The sequence below is a fragment of the Cydia amplana genome, chromosome 5 (genome assembly GCF_948474715.1).
Source record: "Cydia amplana chromosome 5, ilCydAmpl1.1, whole genome shotgun sequence".
Taxonomy (NCBI): domain Eukaryota; kingdom Metazoa; phylum Arthropoda; class Insecta; order Lepidoptera; family Tortricidae; genus Cydia; species Cydia amplana.
In genome coordinates this window covers 9,913,877-9,936,864 of record NC_086073.1, presented here as the reverse complement: position 1 = coordinate 9,936,864, position 22,988 = coordinate 9,913,877, and the positions used below count along the sequence as shown (strand labels likewise).

Below are 22,988 nucleotides of genomic sequence, written 5' to 3'. Positions count from 1 at the left end.
TAAAGTATGGCCAAAGAAAGTGCAAACAGCCTCAATTGAAAAAAAAAAGAAAAATCGTCGTTCTAAAAGAATAAAAAATATTCCTTTTAGCACTACTGATAATGTTTGAAGTCGGTGCCAAGCCAGATCTAAAAAGTGTCAACACACTGTCGAATCGAATGCCATCTCTTTTGATAAGAAACAAAGGAAACTGTTAATTAGTTGTTTGGGTGAGTGTGTTATTGACTAGTACCTATTGTAACTATTTGACTAGCCAACCGTACCGACTCCAAACATAATATAGTTGGTCAAACCAATTTGTCAGTCAGTAAAAACCAGGAAAATTATACTCATCCCTTTCTTTTGTGTGCTAGTAATAGCGTAAGACAAAGAAAGTATGATTCTCTCTGTCTATGTTCTATGTTTGAACACTTTGAACTGAGACAGTCCTTTAACAAGGTCAGTTGCTAGAGCACTGCATATAAAAATAATAATATTTTATTTTCGGTTTTCCTTTTACTTAAATCGTGTAAAGTAAAAAAGATGTAAGTCTTGCAAGTTGCAATGCAGTTCCTGTCACTGTCATACAAAAAAGTTTTGTGATGTAATGTTAACCAAGTCGGTTATTTTTGTTAGTAGGTGTCCTCAGAACTCGATTTCCATTTACTTGTCTATTTTGAAACCGTATCAATATTTGATTAGATATATGTTTATTTTTTAATACACAGTCTACACATAATGACTTGGCCATCTTGTCCCCAGATTTGTATCATCGTAAACCGCATTCGTCGTATTAAACCGTCAACATTAATTGTAGTAGCTCCACAGGTAAACAATGAGAAACGGGGTTGTGAAAATTCACCGGTTCCCAAAGGCGAGACACGTTCGCGCGCTATCGACGGCACTTCATCAATTGATTCTGCGCTCAATATGCTCGCGCGGACGATGCTCTTCGCCCTCGCTTCCAAACGAAATATGAAGAATAGGTATAGCTGCTATGTTTGTGGTTTTTTAAATAGTATAGAAAAATACGTAGGCAAACACCTTCACAGACAACATGAAGTGTAAACCCAAGAGTGCCTAGGTAAATTAAACATTTAAGGTAAGGAAAATTTAAATTAAAAAATTGCTCTTCTTCACAACGCTATGGAATGTACCATTACGCTCCGCGATTGTTATGCTATTTAGGGTCCTAGCTCAATTTGGTTGTTCAATACTTGCGCTATGGAATGTCCAATTTAGCTAGAACCTAGAACCCTAAATGGCTCAGCAATCACCCTATCTACCCTAAAACCCTTTTTGGATAGGTACCTAGTCAAAGTTCTTTATACAAGTGAAGTACTTGCCTCTTGTCTAATAGCGCAACGAGTCTATCAGCGTCGAAAGTGATATATTGCACATATATACCTAACAATTAAACTGTTGCACATACTTTTGAACGTGAACGGGGAACCAGTTAAATAAAATAGATAATAAGTAATCGAGGGTGGCAGATACATTTGGTGTGTTATTTCATACGCTACTATTGATGCCGACTGTACCTATAGTGAACAGAAACTCTTATTATAATATTTTCATCTTAAATGATTTCTTTAGATTTGCTTGATTTAGTTAAGTTCTTATACTTAAATACCTACTAACCGGCGGGACACCTTAATATCTTAGGTCCGGGGATGTTTAGTATGTATAGGGTTACCAGATACAAATTTAGAATTTCCTGACAGACTGAAGTTTTATTAAATGTATTATTTGTATTGATTTCAGTAAATAAAAAGGTACTTTATAAAGAAGTCTATCTATTCAAAAAATTCTTGACATTTTCGTGTTCCGTCCCCATTCCTGACAAAAGGCCAAAATTCCTGACATGTCAGGAAAATTCCTGTCATCTGGTAACCCTAAGTATGTAGGCATTATGATATGTAGTTCAATTATAGTTTATGATCAACTTTGAGTAACAAACCACTACGACCTTCACTGTATCAGATCCGATAGCCGGTCGTCGATCTCTAATCTAACGCATGCCGTATAGCCGAGTCAGAGGTTGAGCGTGCGAGGGTAGTGCTATGCAGTTAGTAAAACAATGTTCTGTAAACTTAACATCGGTTGCACCAAACCATCAGTCACCGTTAAAACGTTGGTGCAGCTAGCCCTCGTGCCCAATTCGTACTTACATTTTGTATTTTGATATTTTTTATGTAGTTTTATTACCGTTCGCCCGTGCGTCTCACTTGCGTCAATAAGAACAAGTTCGAGCGAAGTTCACGTGCGAATGATATTGATAACAAAAGGACATTATTTTGATATCAAAATGTATGTTTTAATTGGCATCCATCCTTATACAGAAATGCGAACCCAATTTTGATAAATACTTTGAATGCGAATGTTTATTGACCCGACTTTCAGATTTATTGGAAACACTTTTACGTAAAAAAGGAGCCCTTAGTTAATTACCTTTTTGGTTAACAAAAAGGTAAACAAAGTATCTATATGGTGATATTGCCATGCCTTTTCAACGATGGTTGTGGTAAAGGATTTGTAAAATGTGGTTTTCCATTAGAAAAGGGTCCTTATGCTTAGTTTGCATAATGAAATGAGAGAGAAAGAACAGGTTTTTTAAATTAAAACACATTTTAATTAAAAACGATATATTTATAAACTTTTAATAGTAAAAATACATACATCAATAGTTCACTTCATTCATCATATAAAAAATTTAATTTTTTATGCATTGATTTATATAGTACCTTACATGCAAATTATTTTCAAGCATTCTAGAAAATATTTAATTATTTCTTCTTTTGCTTCATTTAGAATTTAATTGTTATTATCAAAGGATAAAAATAGATGTACTTACCTAGTAAGTAGAAATTTTATATAATAGGTATATGTATATGTATAACGCATTATCTTAAACCTAATTAAGAAAATATGGTTCTAAATGGAAAAATGAATGGAATTCAATAAATAATAATATAAATAAATGCAATACATGCAACAGGCATTTATAAAAAATATTTTGATCCAGACAATTACAATTAACTCTTAATCTATTTAATAATAATCTCAAGTGAATTATTATTGCCATTATAAAAAATCACATATACAAAAATATTGTACTTACTCATAAATACCTCTTTGAACTATCAATATATAAAATATTGTCATGAAATTCTGTTAAAATATAGCATAGTTTATCACAAGCGCAAATATAATAAGGCACAAAGCGCAGTGTGAAGACTCAGTCTTAGACATTTACACGCAATGCCTCAATATAGTTAATTAGTATAATATAATAACTAGCACATTATACAGCAAGCACCCAGTACCCTCCACCTAACCCCAAAAACCCTCATAAGATTATAAATTAATTTATCAACACCGAATGGCACTTCAATCGAGCTTTCTATTATGTTTCTATATTTAGCACACAATATATGTAAAATGTTTAATAATTTGGTTAATAATAAAAATATTTGGCGCCAAATTTGGTAAATATTGTTTTATAAAACAGTTGTTAAATAAATGCTTCGCTATTTATGTAGGTTTTGTAAATGTATTTTAGGAATTAATTTGATCGATGTTTTAACTATAATTACCCACATCCTCGTAAGACGCTAACAGTTTATTCTTAGGATAAAAAAGACTGAACCCTTTGGTACTACATAGTATTTGAAAATTGTACACCAATTCCAAATCGCTTAGTCCTCACGCATTCTAAAATACCGGAAATATTTAAACTATACATTTTAATTAACTAGTGACTGTCGAAGCTAATATTTGTGTCGTTTTCAAGCAAAAGGTACGACTTTGTCGGTTACCATAAGGACAAAATTTGCTTGTACCTATCTTTGTGCCGAGCCCACATAACGTGGGATAAGGACAGGAGGAAGAAGAAGAAGACCTATCTTTATACGAATAACTTCAAAGCGTCCTTATGGGCAAGCGAGAAAGTGTTTTTTCTCAAAAATGGACGGCAAAGTCGACGTTGCCGGTTAAAAAATTGGTTGCGAAGTGCGTAGTTTATGGTTAGTCAAAATATTAAAAAGTTAAAAACATTGCAGTCTCGATTTCAGGACTGCAATGTTGCATACAAATTCCATTATTTAACGAGTTCCAAACTTTTTAAAAGTTGAAATGGCCATATCAAATGAAGGCATAGGTCCAATTAAACAGCCAAACAGATGATCGGCACTTATTATTATAATGTTGGTACCGCGACTATTTAGGTGTCTCAAATAGGTTGGCGTATTTTCAGCAGAAAAATACACTTCTTTTTTTTAAAGGCGGTAAAGCAAATATTTTCAATGGTTTTACTTTTTTCTGTGATAATTAGACCGTTGCTCCGGTAAATAATTTCTATTTCTTGCACCATTTTTGAGAAAAGCTCTATATATGACTCGGCTGGAAGGCTACTTGCTGGCTTCGGATTCAATTAAACGGACTCCCAAGGTCGTCCGTTTAAAACGAATCCTCAGCCAGCAAGTAGCTACTTCCGAACCTCGACAATAATGTACTATTGTTTTTATTGAAAATGCCACATATTGTAGTCGGTATTCACTGTTCTTGCGCTTTAAAGTGCTGGAGCGCGTAGTCGTGGTAGTACATCATGATGGCGAGCGGCTGGCCGAGGATGATGGAGCTCCACACGATGAGGTTCCCGTAGCGCGGCCCGAGCCGCAGCTCCGCGAAGCGCGAGATCACCGACAGCGGCGGCTGCGCCATCATGCCCAGGAATGCCCACACGCGGTACATTTGCAGGGGGACGCTCACCTGCAAATAAGACATTGGGTTGCCATATTGTATGGGGAGTCAGAACCCATTCATAGATTTGCTGTTAATTCATAATGTTAGTAGCTTTATCATGAACTCATTTATTAGAAAAGTATGGATAGTCTCACGTGAGATACCACAGAAAAAAATGATTTTACCTCCTATCTCAGTGACGTCACGTAAACTTATGGGATCATTTGTATACAGTTCTGCCACTATTATATGTATTATAATCGAATGTGACTGCTAAGTAAAACTAGTAAAAATCCAATTGTGACAGTGCTGAATTCAATGTAACCAAACGTGATGTTCCACGGGTGAATGCCTTATAGCGGTCGGCTCTTAATAAGTCGCGTAGCACCGCATTAATATTGGAGCGTCGTTAATAATAGGTTGAGCGCCAGCCGCCAAAAAAGGTACCTTTACACGTGGAACGGGAGTAGTATGTTTATGCCGGTTCTGGACCAAAACTTTTCCGCCAGGGGGCGACACTGCGCCTGACTATTTAGTGCGAGCAAAGATCCGCTAGATGGCGCCACTTGTTAGTACCAAAAATGTCCACAGAGGGCGCCACTTGTTAGTTCAGGCAAACATCCGTTAGATGGCGCCACTTTTAGTTTCACACTACTCCCCGCTAGATGGCGCCACTTTGTATGCGAGTAATTGATTTGCTTAAGGTTCCTATGTAAAATGTATAGATGTCGCTAGTGTCGCCTCGTCAGTGGACGTTGCTATTTAGTTCCAAAAACCTCCACCAGAGACGTCTGACGTTTTAGGTCGGGCAATGATCCCCGCTAGGGGGCGACACTTTGTATGCGCAACGTTAGTTCGAAAACCATCCGCTATGAAATGTATAGATGAGCTGTGCCGTCTGAGTAGTTCTAAAAAAGTCCGTAGTCAGAGGGGCTTCAGGCTTAGTTCATTATTGATTCGCTTCAAGGTATAGATGTCGCTAGTGGCGCCTCGTCAGTGGACACCGCTAGTTAGTTCCAAAAACCCCCACCAGAGACGCCTGACGTTTTAGTTTCGGCAATGATCCCCGCTAGGGGGCGACACTTTGTATGCGCAACGTTAGTTCCAAAAACATCCGCTGTGAAATTGCAAAACGGTCCAATATAAAATATGAGGCATATATTGGTGTTTTCTTTATACCACGTCGGTGGCAAACAAGCAGACGGTGCCGCCTGATAGTAAGCAGTCACCGTAGCCCATGGACTCCTGCGAATTCTATCGTTACCACATAGGCGCACTTTTATTTGCGGTTGGTTTTGTCGCTTGTGCCTATCAAATGTATGGAGTTTGTAGTTTATCAACCGCAAAAGGTTATCTCCTTACATGGGTTACATGGGTTGCAAACAAGCATACGGTCCGTCTGATGGTAAGCAGTTACCGTAGCCTTTGAACGCCCACAACTCCAGGGTTGATACAAGAGCGCTGACGACTGAACAAAGATACGATAAGTTTGTTTTAAGATACAATAAGTTGGTTTTAAATTATGAGGCATATATCGGCGTTTTTTTTAATACCACGTCGGTGGCAAACAAGCAGACGGTGCCGCCTGATGGTAAGCAGTCGCCGTAGCCCATGGACGCCTGCGAATTCTATCGTTACCACGGGCGCACTTTTATTTGCGGTTGGTTTTGTCGCTTGTGCCTATCAAATGTATAGAGTTTGTAGTTTTTCAACCGCAAAAGGGCCCGTTTTTTTTACGGTGGTAAACAAGCATCCGGCTCGCCTGATGGTAAGCAGCCACTGTAGCCTTTGGACGCTCAGAGTTGTTACATGAACATTGTCGGACCTCATCATCATCATAGGCCCTCAGGAAAACCTCGACACATATTCTAATAACCTGTGTCATGGAACAGAATAAATATGACGTCATCTGATTTCTCGAGCTTAGTGAGACTAGGCTAGGTCACGCGCCGTCAGTTGGGAATGCTCCACCATCTTGGCGCCAGCTGACACCTGCGCATGACGTAATCATGGAATGCACCAAGGTCCGCCGGCGAGGCGCGTGGGCGACACGTGCATATTCAAGGTTAATGCCGCGTAATGCAGGGCGGCCCCCAGGCCGTCGCGACATCAAAACGTCGTAACCGCCGTGAAATTCATGGCGCTTACGACGCTACGGAAGCAGGGCGTGAATCTTGTGGTACCTAAACATGTAAGCGCCGTGGAATTCATGGCGTTTACGACGTTTTAGTCCATGATGAGACGAGATGTGACGTAGACGCTCACGCCTATACCACGTCGGCATTAAGGGTTGGCAAGCAAACAAGCATAAGGCTCGCATGATGATAAGCAGTCACCGTAGCCTATGAACACCTGCAACTTCAGAGTTGATACATGCACGTTGCCGACTGCAAAAAGGCCCAATGAGCTTTTTCTTTTTTTATATATCACGTCAGTGGCAAACAAGCACACAGCCCGCATGATGGTAAGCAGTCACCGTAGCCTATGGACACCTGCAACTTTAGAGTATGTGCATTGCCGACCATCTCATCTATTTTTAAAGCTTGTGAAATGTTGCGCAATAATGTGAAATTCGCGTATATCGGGATTAATTTACATTAAATACTTACGCAACATGTGCTTGAAAGTGAATTTGGACTGCATTTGTGTGATAGAGATTGGGACAGCGTTCCAAAGTCTGATTGCCTGTTGGTCATGAAACCCGTGCGATATCGGGGGACCATAAGCTAGGTACTGGAGTTTCTAGCTCATTGCGTAATAATGTGAAATTTACGTATATCAGAGTTGACCTACTCTTCAATTATTGCACCCGTGAGAGGACAGAACATACGCAATGTGATGAAATTAAAAACACGTTTTAAGATTATAACAACATACCAAAAACATAACCAACGTAATTTGGTCGGATTATTAGTTACCTACCATAAACCATACTAAATTCACTGGGGGACATTAAAAAAGTGAGACTGTGACAAGGACAAACAATAATAACGCTTTCTCTGCTACTCCTACTGAAAGATACATAAGACTACCCCGTTCGGTCATTTCCCCCACCGCTCATGACTGCGGGGTATTATATTATAATAAATGAGATCACAATACCGGCAACCTGCAACTGGCGCATACGCATTCGAAAATTATTAAAAATAAAAAAATAACAATGGAGTACGTCATTGAACTCGTTGTGAGGCTGTGGTTCAGTAACAAGGGGTTGGGGTACAATTATAAATGCGGAGATAACGACGAAACAAATATTGCATTCATCTCATCAATCGAGGCGCTAGCACCTGACGTGGACATTTACAAGTGGGAGGCGGCCCGGAGCGATCTCAAGATGCTGATCAAAGAACTTCTGGAGGAGAGGTCCATTCTTCAGTTACACTCGGGATACCATGCGGAGGGGCTTTTGCTGGAGGTGCTAAGAAAGCACAACATTAGATCATTCCTCAATAATTTAATATCGCGCCTTTTCCTACTAACAAACAGAGTATACTTAAAAATAATGTCTTTTGGTTGACGGGGAATCCCCGCTTTCTCTAACCATTCTACCTCAAGCCCACAGTTCTCATGTTAAAACTTTGAAGACGCTCGTCTCATTGACTGTTGATGCGAAACTTCAGATACGTAAATCGCGGCCGAAACCCTCCTACAATGATTCTGGTCATCTTTAGTACCCCACTCTGCGACAGACTCTAAGATTAAGTTTGATGATATCATCGATTTGCATAAAATTACATAGACATCTATACATTTCATAGCGAACCATTTAAGCGGATCTTTTTTAAACTAATTGAAGCTAGCTCACTGTCAACGATCATTAATACATCCCAAATCGGATCTTTTAATAGGAACTACTCGGAATTTTGTAGCTTAACCTCTATACAAACATACATACATTTCATAATGATCCTTTTACAGTGGATCTATTTGAAATCACTTAGAGCTTACCCTCATAATCGATAGCGGATTTTTTTAGAATTAACTCACTACCGCATACAAAGTAGCGCATTCTGGCAGAAGTTTTGGTCCAGAACGTCCACATCTAAAATTTTAATCATACACAGTAATAACTCGACAAAGTTAATAGACACATTTTGCAGTTGGTTTTCATACCTCTACATACTATTGTCCATAGTAATCAGCTTTTACTAATACACAATCTCACCTTAAGGGGCTCTCTGCGGTTTTCATCAGTTTTTGACAAGTTTTGAGACGGTACTCCTTCATTTACACTACAGATAGAATTATAAAACAAACGTCTATGGGTTCTTTAATCTTTTATCTCCATTCTTATCTACCGGATTTTGAATGAAATTAATACTTGTTTTATTATGATTTTTTGAAACATTGTGTAAAAAAACCCTTTTGCTGTGAACCTAGATTGCTGTGAAGGATCTTAAAACATGAACAAAATCTGCATATTTGGGGTTCGTCTTTGACGTCTCTTAAAACTGATAAGAGATTTGAATTTTAAACTAATTAATACAAAGAAAACCAGTTTTTTGTCTGAAATTGTTCAACTTTGATACCAAATATCTCAAAGACAATGAACTTTGAAGTAAATATGGGAATACTATATTGCTTAAAGCCGTTGTTGTTAAGATCATTGGTGCCAGGGAGCCCCTTTTTATGTACCTACTTGGGAAACCGATATCAAACCTGTTCCCCAAACTTGCATGGGGACATTATAAAATACGAAAATGATTGGTAAATAAATAAATAGTCATTCACTTTTAAACTATCTTTATTTCCGTATGCAAACACATACACTTATTCGCAGTCCAAAAACACATACGTTCTCTTTATGATTTTCGGGTTAATCACCTCCACGAACCACATCCCCGCGTCTTTCCAGATTAAAGTTTTCTGTTTAAGAGGCACGGAGAGGAATGATCTAATGTTGTGCTTTCTTAGCACCTCCAGCAAAAGCCCCTCCGCATGGTATCCCGAGTGTAACTGAAGAATGGACCTCTCCTCCAGAAGTTCTTTGATCAGCATCTTGAGATCGCTCCGGGCCGCCTCCCACTTGTAAATGTCCACGTCAGGTGCTAGCGCCTCGATTGATGAGATGAATAGAATATTTGTTTCATCGCTATCTCCACATTTATAGTTGTACCCCAATCCCTTGTTACTGAACCACAGCCTTGCAACGAGTTCTATGACGTACTCCATTGTTATTTTCAAAATTTTTAATTATTTTAGAAATGCGTATGCGCCAGTTGCAGGTTGCCGGTATTGTGATCTCATTTATTATAATATAATACCCCGCAGTCATGAGCGGTGGGGGGAAATGATCAAGCGGGATAGTCTTATGTATCTTTCAGTAGGAGTAGCAGAGAAAGCGTTATTATTGTTTGTCCTTGTCACAGTCTCACTTTTTTTAATGCCCCCCCAGCGAATTTAGTATGGTTTATGGTAGGTAACTAATAACCCGACCAAATTACGTTGGTTATGTTTTTGGTATGTTGTTATAATCTTAAAACGTGTTTTTAATTTCATCACATTGCGTATGTTCTGTCCTCTCACGGGTGCAATAATTGAAGAGTATGTCAACTCTGATATACGTAAATTTCACATTATTACGCAATGAGCTAGAAACTCCAGTACCTAGCTTATGGTCCCCCGATATCGCACGGGTTTCATGACCAACAGGCAATCAGACTTTGGAACGCTGTCCCAATCTCTATCACACAAATGCAGTCCAAATTCACTTTCAAGCACATGTCGCGTAAGTATTTAATGTAAATTAACCCCGATATACGCGAATTTCACATTATTGCGCAACATTTCACAAGCTTTAAAAATAGATGAGATGGTCGGCAATGCACATACTCTAAGGTTGCAGGTGTCCATAGGCTACGGTGACTGCTTACCATCATGCGGGCTGTGTGCTTGTTTGCCACTGACGTGATATATAAAAAAAGAAAAAGCTCATTGGGCCTTTTTGCAGTCGGCAACGTGCATGTATCAACTCTGAAGTTGCAGGTGTTCATAGGCTACGGTGACTGCTTATCATCATGCGAGCCTTATTCTTGTTTACTCGCCAACCCTTAATGCCGACGTGGTATAGGCGTGAGCGTGAGTCTCTCGTCTACGTCACATCTCGTCTCATCATAGACTAAAACGTCGTAAACGCCATGAATTCCACGGCGCTTACATGTTTAGGTCACAAGATTCACGCCCTGCTTCCGTAGCGTCGTAAGCGCCATGAATTTCACGGCGGTTACGACGTTTTGATGTCGCGACGGCCTGGGGGCCGCCCCGCATTACGCGGCATTAACCTTGAATATGCACGTGTCGCCCACGCGCCTCGCCGGCGGACCTTGGTGCATTCCATGATTACGTCATGCGCAGGTGTCAGCTGGCGCCAAGATGGCGGAGCATTCCCAACTGGCGGCGCGCGACCTAGCCTAGTCTCACTAAGCTCGAGAAATCAGATGACGTCATATTTATTCTGTTCCATGACATTCTAGAATACGTTGCAGGTTCTTTCATATTAGAATATGTGTCGAGGTTTTCCTGATGATGATGATGATGTATAGGTCCGACAATGCGCATGTAACAACTCTGAGCGTCCAAAGGCTACGGTGGCTGCTTACCATCAGGCGAGCCGGATGCTTGTTTACCACCGTAAAAAAACGGGGCCCTTTTGCGGTTGAAAAACTACAAACTCTATACATTTGATAGGCACAAGCGACAAAACCAACCGCAAATAAAAGTGCGCCCGTGGTAACGATAGAATTCGCAGGCGTCCATGGGCTACGGTGACTGCTTACTATCAGGCGGCACCGTCTGCTTGTTTGCCACCGACGTGGTATTAAAAAAAACGCCGATATATGCCTCATAATTTAAAACCAACTTATTGTATCTTAAAACAAACTTATCATATCTTTGTTCAGTCGTCATCGCTCTTGTATCAACCTTAGAGTTGTGGGCGTTCAAAGGCTATGGTAACTGCTTACCATCAGACGGACCGTATGCTTGTTTGCAACCCATGTGGTATTATAAAGGAGATAACCTTTTGCGGTTGATAAACTACAAACTCCATACATTTGATAGGCAAAAGCGACAAAACCAACCGCAAATAAAAGTGCGCCTATGTGGTAACGATAGAATTCGCAGGAGTCCATGGGCTACGGTGACTGCTTACTATCAGGCGGCACCGTCTGCTTGTTTCCCACCGACGTGGTATTAAAAAAAACGCCGATATATGCCTCATAATTTAAAACCAACTTATTGTATCTTAAAACAAACTTATTGTATCTTTGTTCAGTCGTCAACGCTCTTGTATCAACCCTAGAGTTGTGGGCGTTCAAAGGCTAAGGTAACTGCTTACCATCAGGCGGACCGTATGCTTGTTTGCAACCCATGTGGTATTATAAAGGAGATAACCTTTTGCGGTTGATAAACTACAAACTCCATACATTTGATAGGCAAAAGCGACAAAACCAACCGCAAATAAAAGTGCGCCTATGTGGTAACGATAGAATTCGCAGGAGTCCATGGGCTATGGTGACTGCTTACTATCAGGCGGCACCGTCTGCTTGTTTACCACCGACGTGGTTTAAAGAAAACGTTGATATATGCTCCAACTAGCTAGCGGTGTCCACTGACGAGGCGTCACTAGCGACATCTATACCTTTAAGCGAATCGATATAGTCTGTCAAGCCGGATATGTCACTGAGCAATGTAAAGCAAACTAAAGTATTGTATCCCTAGGCAACGAACAAAAAGCAGCAATGTACACCGAACAACGATTAAACAAAACAGTTCCACAGATAAGATATAAATAACACACGATTTTCGAACAATTCGAACGTAGTGTTGCTAGCCCGCGATTTTCAAATTTGCCGCCTTTTTCTACTGACAAGATTTGCTTGACCAAGATAAATGAACTTACCATGACCTGACTCTGCGGACTTTTTTAGAACTACTCAAACGGCAGCTCATCTATACATTTCATAGCGGACGTTTTTGGAACTAACGTTGCGCATACAAAGTGTCGCCCCCTAGCGGGGATCATTGCCCAAACTAAAACGTCAGGCGTCTCTGGTGTGGGTTTTTGGAACTAACTAGCGGTGTCCACTGACGAGGCGCCACGCCACTAGCGACATCTATACCTTGAAGCGAATCAATAATGAACTAAGCATGAACCCCCTCTGACTGCGGACTTTTTTAGAACTACTCAGACGGCACAGCTCATCTATACATTTCATAGCGGATGTTTTTGGAACTAACGTTGCGCATACAAAGTGTCGCCCCCTAGCGGGGATCATTGCCCAAACTAAAACGTCTCTGGTGGGGGTTTTTAGAACTAAATAGCAACGTCCACTGACGAGGCGACACTAGCGACATCTATACATTTTATATAGGAACCTTAAGCAAATCAATTACTCGCATACAAAGTGGCGCCATCTAGCGGGAAGTAGTGTGAAACTAAAAGTGGCGCCATATAACGGATGTTTGCCTGAACTAACAAGTGGCGCCCTCTGTGGACATTTTTGGTACTAACGAGTGGCGTCATCTAGCGGATCTTTGCTCGAACTAAATAGTCAGGCGCAGTGTCGCCCCCTGGCGGAAAAGTTTTGGTCCAGAACCGGCATAAACATACTACTAACGGGACGTAGAAGGAAGTCCCATTAAAGCGCTTACTACACGTTCGGAAACATGGCTTCGGAGTAAAGGGACCTTGCTAATTTCCGACCGTACAGCCAAAACTACTTATGGTTTGATATCAAAATATTGGGCCCCGGCTAAGGTCAGGGTCACATTGAACCGTCGGAAACCTCGTACCTAAACGCTCGTAGGCGCTTTAAAAACAGAGCAGCACTAGCCGTGCTCTTGAAATATCCAGTTTAAAACCGCCGATTTTTTCTTGTTCCAGTAGCACTTTCTTAACAAGCTAAGACTAATATCAAACTAACCAAATACTCATGGAACAACGCCGAGATAAGGAACACAGCGGCGCTGGCGGTAGTTTTGCTGTACCCCATCTCGGTAATAGGAATGTACACGTGTCGCACGGCCCACTTGTGCACGGGCAGGTTCCACGTGCGCCAGAACGTGCCGATGTTGTTCGCGTTCCACCAGTCGCCGTAGAAGTGCCGGTCGGCGAAGTGCATCAGCTCGCCCATCAGGTTCAGAAACGAGTGGAAGGTCAGGTAGAAGAAGCACAGCCACATTAGATGGTTTGGTACCTGTATTTGAAAAAACGTTGCGATTAGTTTTCTATGTTAGCAATATTTGTATTGGTGCTTATCTACGGGACTTTTCTGGACGATATTTTGGGTCGCAGAATTGTATTAAGCCTATAATATATACGAACGACGATTGTTTCGCTCTTTGTCTCAATAAATATCAATATATAATATTAAAAGCTCTTTATGACTAGCGAGTCATAAAGAGCTTTTAATATTATATATTGATATTTATTGAGACAAAGAGCGAAACAATCGTCGTTCGTACAGTAAGTGTCCCAACTAAGCTGTGTAGAAAAGTGAATAAAAATAAGAGATTTTTTACCCTGAAATCATAATACCTTATAGTGTTATTATGGATGGAGAAAGTAACTGCTGTAATAACGCCGATATACCTCCAGCAGACGTCTCTTCAACAGTTTACTTACAGCAAGCTTCAGCAGCCTCTCCAACATGTTCAGGTAGTCCATCCTGGAGAAGGTATCGATGGAGTTGGTGACGGACGGGATCATCCACTGCTGGAACAGCGCCAGCACCAGGTTCACGCCGAACACCACCTCGAGTAGACGTTTGATAAGGAAGCGCTTGCGAATTCTGGAACATACATTTTTGGTTTTCAGAAAGTTATTATCGTAATATCATCATCATTTCTACAAATTCATTTCTCATTATTTGTAAAGCATTTAACGTTTTTGCGGCTAAATGCCTAAAGTTAAGTTGTGCCCGATATGTATCATAGTAAAAACGATCTTCATGTTTTCGAATAAAGTTTTTATTAATGGAATGAGTGACATTTTCGTTTATGAAGGATGAATAAGACTGCAGAAATCAGAAATGAAAGAAATAACAAAGGTCCTCGGTTGAATGCTAATCACAAAACAAAGAAGTAATAGAAGCGAAACGTACGTGTATAGCGTGTGGCATCATTAGGATTAGCTGCACTAAACTTCACCGCAGGCTACTGTCAGTCGTTGTCAGTTCAGTATGGCGCTTATGAGATGTCAGATGTGAAAACGATTCCAGTTAAAATTACAAATAATTACAAATATGCCGTGCTGCTCCATTTTGGAGTGTAAAAACACTAGCGGGACAAAAAATATTAGACATGGAGGCATTTCATATCATCGGCAAGTATTATTTCATGTAATATTTCAATATTTTTTACATTTTCGGTTTCCGCAAGGATTTTTGAATTATTTAGTACAAAAATCAAATTTATGTAAATGAGATAAGGTTGATATCTACTTAGCGTAAAAATCATGTACACCCTGCGCTATTCGGCCACAGTGCGAGGACCATATCAAAAAAGTTATCGATGTCGATGTTTGTATAAATATGTACACAGTTCGTTTTGTTTATGTTCATACATGTTCTTAATATTTTATTTTTCTTTTTGTGGAAGGCGTATTTTCTATATTTATCGAGTGGCATGCATTACGTAGCGTTAGTAGTCTAGCGGTAACAGTAAGAGTACGAGTTCGGAAGTCATGGGTTCAAATCCCGCCTCGTACGAGTTTTTCGGAAGTTGTTTATACGACAACGGTTTCACTCACTTGAATTTTTAGTCGCTATTGGCGACATGTTTCGGGCCTTATTTTTTAGGAAGTTATGTATGGTGAAGAGAAACATCGTGAGGAAACCGAACTATTTCCAATAAGGCTTACATCCGTATTCGCACAATGAGATGCGCCAAATACTAGATATTGAAACGATATGGATCCGATCTGTCAGCGTCAAAAGTGACGTATTTGTTTGAAGAAACGTCACCGACACTTGTTTGACCCATATCGTTTCAATATTTAGTATTTGACGTATCTCATTGTTCGAATAGGGCTTTAGTGTAAAGTCTCCTCTCGAAGTTGGAAGGTCAGATGACAGTCTCTTTCTTAAAAATGAGTGCCTATGCCAATTCTTGTGATAAGTTTCCAAGCAGACCCCAGGCTCTGTAACGCAGGTCGGCTCACGGGCCGTGGCAAATAGCCGGAACAACGCTAGGAAGAAGGAAGATGATGGTTGAGCGACGTGTAGCACGTAACTGAGGACGCGGAAATCACGCGGGGTGTGCTGAGGCACAGTATAAGTAATAGTATTATCATACAGAACGGCCACGCACCGCCCCGCCCCGACTCGCATTACCTCGCCCCGCGACTGGCCTAGACATGAATCTGGCGGACTTCTGGCGTCCTCTCAGTAAAGCGACTTACCCACACATGCACATTGACGCGTGTACAGACGTGCCGCGCACACATATAAACGCAAATCATTTTTGATGTATGGCGTGTCCGCCCTGTGACTAGGGTTCAACAGTTTTTATTATATAGGTACTCGCTTACAGTTATATTCGTAGTTGTTGGCTTGATTACTTTCAATACGAGCATTTCTTTATTAAAAAGTAAGTAGGTAACCTACTTCGCCAGAAAATATAGTATACATATGTATAAAAAACTGAGTAGTTTACGTGTACTTACACTAATTATTAATAAGCGTTTATCGATATCACACCGAATCATGCACATCCCTATCGCATATGTCAACGTCATAGTCGAATATTTTATCCTATCGCATTCACTCTTGGAAAAGCCATGCAAGTGTAAAAGGGATAGAGCATAAATGACTATTTACAATAAATAAAAATCGTAGTGCAATTTCGTCATAATTTTCTTTACTGTAAGGTTCAAATTATTGTGATGGGTGAGGGTTCATAATCCCTTTCGAAATAAGAAAATATGGCCAATTTTTGTGACAGCGTGTTGGCGACATAGGTTCCCATACAGCCGTTTCCCCTTAGAGCGCGGCGCGCTCTTTCTTTCTTCCTTGATGCTAATAAACACGACTTGTTGAAATAATGAATGAAAGATGCCGCTCATGGTCATAATTCATCATACACTATATAGATCGAGCATTTGCGAACATGGTTCACAGAGTTTAACTATTATAAATAGTGATCGGTTACACTGTTACTATAACATAAAGTACAACGAATTATTTCTGAGCGAAATGCCTGTGACAGGCAGACTAGTGGCAGACTACGACGCGACGAAAGCATTAGGGTTCCAATTTTTCCAGAACCCTAGAAACGCAGCATTCAACGCAACATATATCGTAATATTTGTTTAACTTGTGTGACGCAATACCCGCAATACCTAAATATTCATATTTCAAACTAAGCAAGGGTATCTATAATTACAAGCTCGAGCTACTTATGGATATCAGTATCAATTAGATCGACATTGAACTTGCCCTAAATGGCTTCAACGCGGCGGTACCTTAAATGCTGAGCCTTTTATAACAAGCGCGTCTGACCGTGTCGAGCTGTAGGTACCTATCAGGTGTCCAAACATGTATTCATCCTCTTATTATTACAATGCTTCTTTTCTTAACGGATTCTAAAAAGCACCTTTTATCTTTAACAACTTGTTTTTTCTTAACCGTGACGAAAAAACAATAAAATATTTCAAGACCGCTCTAGTAGGAAAACTCAAAGGAAGAGAGCCATTGGATTAGATTAGATCTAGAGAAGTAGACTAAAGAAATTTCGCGGGAAAAACGCAACCACATCAAGCTTGGCTCATTAGAAAGGACTTGAAGAAGAGCTGATAAACATGCAAGAAAAGCTGAAAAGCCTTTTAAATAAATTTCAATAACTGGTATTTTGGATTTGGACGTCATTTAGGGAAAAGGATGGATCCTTTCACTTATAGGTATAGAATTATACCCATAGAAACAAGTTATTACAATTTTAACTGTATTTCAAAATAATAATAATAATAATTCAGCCTATATACGTCCCACTGCTGGGCACAGGCCTCCTCTCATGCGCGAGAGGGTTTGGGCTATAGTCCCCACGCTAGCCCAATGCGGATTGGGGACTTCACATACACCTTTGAACTTCTTCGCAGATGTACGAGTATGCAGGTTTCCTCACGATGTTTTCCTTCACCGAAAAGCTAAGTATTTCAAAAAGAAAAGTTTATTTAAATGAAGAGAAAAATTATATTTTGAGCATCCCTTTCGCTGAATTAAGTCAATATGGATGAATAACTAACCGTGTAGTGCGGGGGAAATTCAATTCATAACACAGGGTAGGCGCGAGCAGGAAGTAAAACAGGTCTTTGAGGTTCAGGTTTTCGGGGTACCTCACCAGCCCGGCGACCGCGAACGCGTCGCCTTTCTCCTCCTCGATGGTTTCTGTTGAACATCACGACACCATGCTATTAAAACAAGTATTAATGTGCCAACCACTGCAAACCAAAATATATAACGGAACTCCACACCAAGCGATCAAAAATGCCACTAGCTACTAGTCTGGTCTGCAAAAATGCACTAGACATTTATATAGACTTTGTTTTCCGGGTTCCCTTATCTGCAAATTGCATTATTATACTTACTTACCCACTATAATTCGGTACTAGGGTTTGCTCCCGGGAAATACCGGTACCGAAAGTACCGGGAATTCCCGGGATTTAGAGTCAAGCAAAGAACCGGGATTTCAAAATTAAAATCCCGGTACTCCCGGGATTTTCGGGACTAAAATTTCCGGTACAATATTTGACTGCTTTCTGTTACTTAGCATGAAATATCATGTTTTATAAAGAAAATAAATGCATTTTATCAATCTAAGGCTGATGGTAATACTTTTACGGCTGACCACTACATTAAAATAAATTAAAAAAAAAGTCAATGGGTTTGACAATGCCGACAATATAAAATTGCGTAATTTGATACTTAAGGTTAAGGGCATAAATGTTTGTACGATAAATAATTTTATACGAACAATTAGTTATTTCATATTTGTATACTAACTAGAAGCAAAAATAAATAGAGACAATTTTGTAATTAATAAAATACTACTTTTAATTCAAACACGGTATAAGAAACTCACATATGATAATGATATTTTAAATGAATTAATAATTCTGGCTGAATAATTTCTTGATTTGTCGTATTGATAGTTCTGTTATTATATGTTCGAAGGTTCACAGCCCATTTTGAACGTATGAGAAAATTATCATTTTTTTTCATCCTTTTTCACAAAACGTCTTACGTATTTAAAAAAATGATGATACTGAGCCACAATTCAGTTTTTGCCAATCAACAAAGATAGTCAAAATAATATCGTGTAGTTTAGGAAAAGAAAAACAAATTATATTAATGATTGTGTGACTTAAAGACACATATTATGGTACAAAAGAATGGTGTTCCTTCACTGTGCTACTGAAAATTGATGTGAAAACTGATTTTTGAAGGCAGTCCCGAAAGTACCGAAAATACCGGGAAATCCCGGTTCCATTTTTGCCCGGTACCGAAAATCCCGGTTCATTTAAACAGTACCGGTTCTGCAATCCCTATGTACCTACTTCTAAGTATTCCGTTGTCTTTGATGCACGACCCATTTTTTAAATTACTTCATAGCGGATGGGGATTAAAGCATTTTAAAGTAGGTATTTAGCCAATTTTAGCTTGATCATATTTTTTTTCATTCACTCTTTTAACTGACAAAAAAAATGTACAAGGTAGTTCCCACTCCGAGTGGTTACTGGTGCAAAGGCTGTTTATAACGTGGCCGCGAGCATTATGGGCACTTTTGCACCGGAAGCTATAAAGAACGGGTTTGACTAGTGACTAGGGTGTGTATTTGTAATTATTTGTAAGCATGTTTGACTTATAAATTATAAAAAAATCGCGTAAATATTAGTAATAGATCAACCTTTACATTAGACTATTTTTCAATGTCTACAATGAAAATTTATTGGAAAATTTAGTACAATTATTTAAATAGCAAAGCGGGTAAGGGAACCTCATAAGCTCATAACATTGAAACAGCATTCAAATCATTTTGATCTCCTGGCCCGCTTAGCTGTGTCTGCTGCTGCTGGAAGTTTATCTAACTGATATAAAATTTACGTCAGTTTATTATTGACAAGAACAGTTCTGAAGCGGAAGTGCAAGAAGCATACAAAACAGAAACAAAAGAAAGTGCAAAAATATACAGTAAGTGCAAACAATCCGATCCCAACAATCGACTTACGATCTTGTTCCGCGTTAATGAGCTCATCTGGAAATGTAATTAACAAGTCAAAATAACATAATTTGCTTATTCTGATATTCTTTCTAATATATCATTTATTTTTCATACTACAATGGTGGCAAACGAGCGTATTGTGCGCCAGAGGATAAGGGGAAGCTGTAAGAATCAATTTAAAGTAGTATGTAGGTGCCTATATGTTTTCAAAACTCAGCAAAATAGTTCAGTACCCCTGCTAGGATTCTGTATATGGGTACATGCCAAACTGTTTGGTTGATTGCAGTTATAGTAGTTTTTGTGACAGTGATTACATAGCATTATTTATGTGGATGTGAACAATTTAGATTTGTATAATTAATTTCCACTTTTACACTTACATTCCCACCCTCTTCAAAAGATTGTGCCTCTAATGTAAGAAAACATGTTATTATCTTAAACTTACTGTAATTGGGTGCAGATAGACTTTGCCTCCGCAAAGTGTTCTTGGAGAACTTCCCCTTCGCACCTTTACGGACCCAGTGATTCGTTTGGGCGTAGCTCCACAATTTCAGGAACAATATTAAATAAATAAAACACACTGTTGTTCTCCCCACTGAAACATTAAATTCATTACGTTAGATTTAAAATGTTTTACCCTTTGAACGCCACGGGTATCGTGCGCGGCGCGTCATCGTGAACCTTGTTGGAATGCACGAAGGTTGATATTGGGCTGTATACGCGCGCGTCACTTGACGTCTTTGGCGATCAAAGGGTTAATGCGTGAAATTTATAAATCAGGTAACAATGGGATATATTTACCAACACTAAATTCTTGACCCTTGTATTGTAAAACAGCCACAGGTAAAGTCACCAGTATAATAAGGTAGCATACTTGTAGGATACTTCCAAGTTTTCCGGATATCATATCCTGCAAAAAGTTTTTATTTAGTTAGACAAGATTAAAATGTGTAATAACTACAAATGTTAAATAAATAAATACAACATACCACAGCCATGGCTTTCTCTATCAGAAGACTTGCGACAACAAGTACAACAGAAACTGAAAAAAAAAAAACAATTATTATTAGTGATTTTACTTAAATAGACTAGATTTTATGGGACTTCAAATTAACAATTTTAAGAAAATAATATCTGGGTGACCGAGCTTCGCTCGGAAAACATAAAAACTCGAAAATGCGAGTTTTCCCAGAGATAAGACCTAGCTAGATCGATTTTTCGCCCCCGAAAACCCCCGTATAGCAAATTTCATCGAAATCGGTAGAGCCGTTTCCGAGATCCTCGAAATATATATATATATAAATAAATAAATAAACAAGAATTGCTCGTTTAAAGGTATTAGATAGATATTAGTGGTATTCTCCAATTCCTATTACTTACTCTTTACATACAATTTATATAGAGTTATGTTCTGAGAATTTATCACTTTAAATACTGTAATTTTATTATCTGATACTTACAAATGATTAATACTACTGATGGAAATTCATTCTGGGCACCCTCATTCCGGCCAGTGAGAATTATGAACCATTCTATGGGGTTCACACGAAAACCATGTCTGAAATTAAAAAGAACTAGATGAGGTAAATGCTCAATGCCTAGAATGTTTATTTATTACAACTAAGTCTAACTTGGTGGTTTCTTAATTCATAATCACATAACAAGGTTTAACGCCTTCGCTGCAGCGATTGGTGTAACTCGTAATAGTCGTAATTAACCATACACTGCATGGGGTCACTCAACCACCTACCGCAGAGAGTGTGTTATAAAGTGGATAGATTTTTACGTTTCGAAACACATGGTGCAGAGTATGGAGTTCAAAGGGTAATACTTACTTGAGCAAATTTTCAAGGAATAAGCGCAGACCTCCAATGGACAGCATGAGGAACCCCCAGTTCACCAGGCCTGTGAAGTTCTTGAACTCTGAGCTCCATGAGAACAGGGAATCTCTTGGCTTATGGATTCTGGAAATTTATATTTTAACTAAATCCCACTGGTAATATTGGGTTACCAAGGAAAAAGTGTTATTGTTATTTACTATTTTCGGGTTTAATTTAAACAAACAAAACTAAATAGTAATTTTTTGGAAGATATACACGACCATACCATAGATAGGTAAACATAAATAACAAACTAAAGCGAACTTTCAATTCAGTTACACTTGTTACAAAATAAAAAATGATAAATATAATTTAAAGAATCTTACGGTTTATCTTGCTGTGACTTCCTTGCTTTCGTTTCTTGTTCTGTAATTTCTTCGGCTCGCGTTACACTTTGTGCTCTTCTATAACGCAAAGCTTTTTCCTCTGATTCTGCAGCCATTATGTTGCTACAAGTATACAAATCGGTAAAAACGGTTTCCAAGCCAAGGGCCTAATACACGATTTTTTATTGTCACTAAACTCACTGTAATGAAGATCCGGTTTAAATGATAAGGCGGGTATTTAGATAAAGATCACTGCAAGTTTCCATCCGCCTGACCACGGAATGCTTAGCTGTAATACCTTGATTTTCCTGTTACATTACATTAATGTTAAATAAATTTAGAATGACCGGGCTTGTAACTGAATATGAACACCATGGACATTAGCCTTATCAAAGGTCATACAAATGGGTCAATCGGTATGCAAGTACTGTAAGGTAGATAGATAATTAAATAATTCCTATTCCTTATGATTGGTGCCGATTGGTTTATTATTTTGACATTTTTGACATACATGGAATGACATTACGATTACACGGTTACCACATTAAAAACCGGCCAAGTGCGAGTCGGACTCGCCCATGAAGGGTTCCGTATTTAGGCGATTTATGACGTATTAAAAAAAAACTACTTGCTAGATCTCGTTCAAACCAATTTTCGGTGGAAGTTTACATGGTAATGTACATCATATATTTTTTTTAGTTTTATCATTCTCTTATTTTAGAAGTTAGGGGGGGGGGGGGGGACACACATTTTACCACTTTGGAAGTGTCTCTCGCGCAAACTATTCAGTTTAGAAAAAAATGATATTAGGAACCTCAATATCATTTTTGAAGACCTATCC

General features: G+C 39.1%; 1 protein-coding gene across 2 annotated transcripts; it reads right to left on the bottom strand.

Annotated features, from left to right (window-relative positions):
* Window positions 1-4,504: 4,504 nt before the first annotated feature.
* Window positions 4,505-22,567, bottom strand: LOC134647980 (diacylglycerol O-acyltransferase 1). 2 transcript variants are annotated; one of them, XM_063502399.1, is made up of 11 exons: window positions 22,148-22,566; window positions 21,777-21,905; window positions 21,402-21,499; window positions 20,931-20,983; window positions 20,743-20,851; window positions 20,387-20,536; window positions 19,948-19,974; window positions 17,966-18,107; window positions 14,348-14,513; window positions 13,647-13,919; window positions 4,505-4,749 (listed from the first exon to the last, which is right to left on the bottom strand). In XM_063502399.1, the coding sequence occupies exons 1-11, from the start codon at window positions 22,261-22,263 to the stop codon at window positions 4,534-4,536; spliced, it is 1,479 nt and encodes a 492-aa protein (XP_063358469.1). In that variant the 5' UTR covers window positions 22,264-22,566; the 3' UTR covers window positions 4,505-4,533. The 2 variants fall into 2 exon arrangements, with proteins under 2 accessions (XP_063358469.1, XP_063358470.1); XM_063502400.1 differs by lacking the exon at window positions 19,948-19,974 and having other exon boundaries at window positions 22,148-22,567.
* Between the last annotated feature and the right edge of the window lie 421 nt (window positions 22,568-22,988).

Coding starts and splice junctions, on each gene's coding strand:
- LOC134647980 (XM_063502399.1), bottom strand. CDS start 22,263: ATGGCTGCAGAATCAGAGGAAAAAGCTTTGCGTTATAGAAGAGCACAA. Junction 20,852..20,930: donor TAGAGAAAGCCATGGCTGTG/GTATGTTGTATT, acceptor AACTTTTTGCAG/GATATGATATCCGGAAAACT. Junction 4,750..13,646: donor CGTTGTTCCATGAGTATTTG/GTTAGTTTGATA, acceptor TCTTATTTGCAG/GTGAGCGTCCCCCTGCAAAT.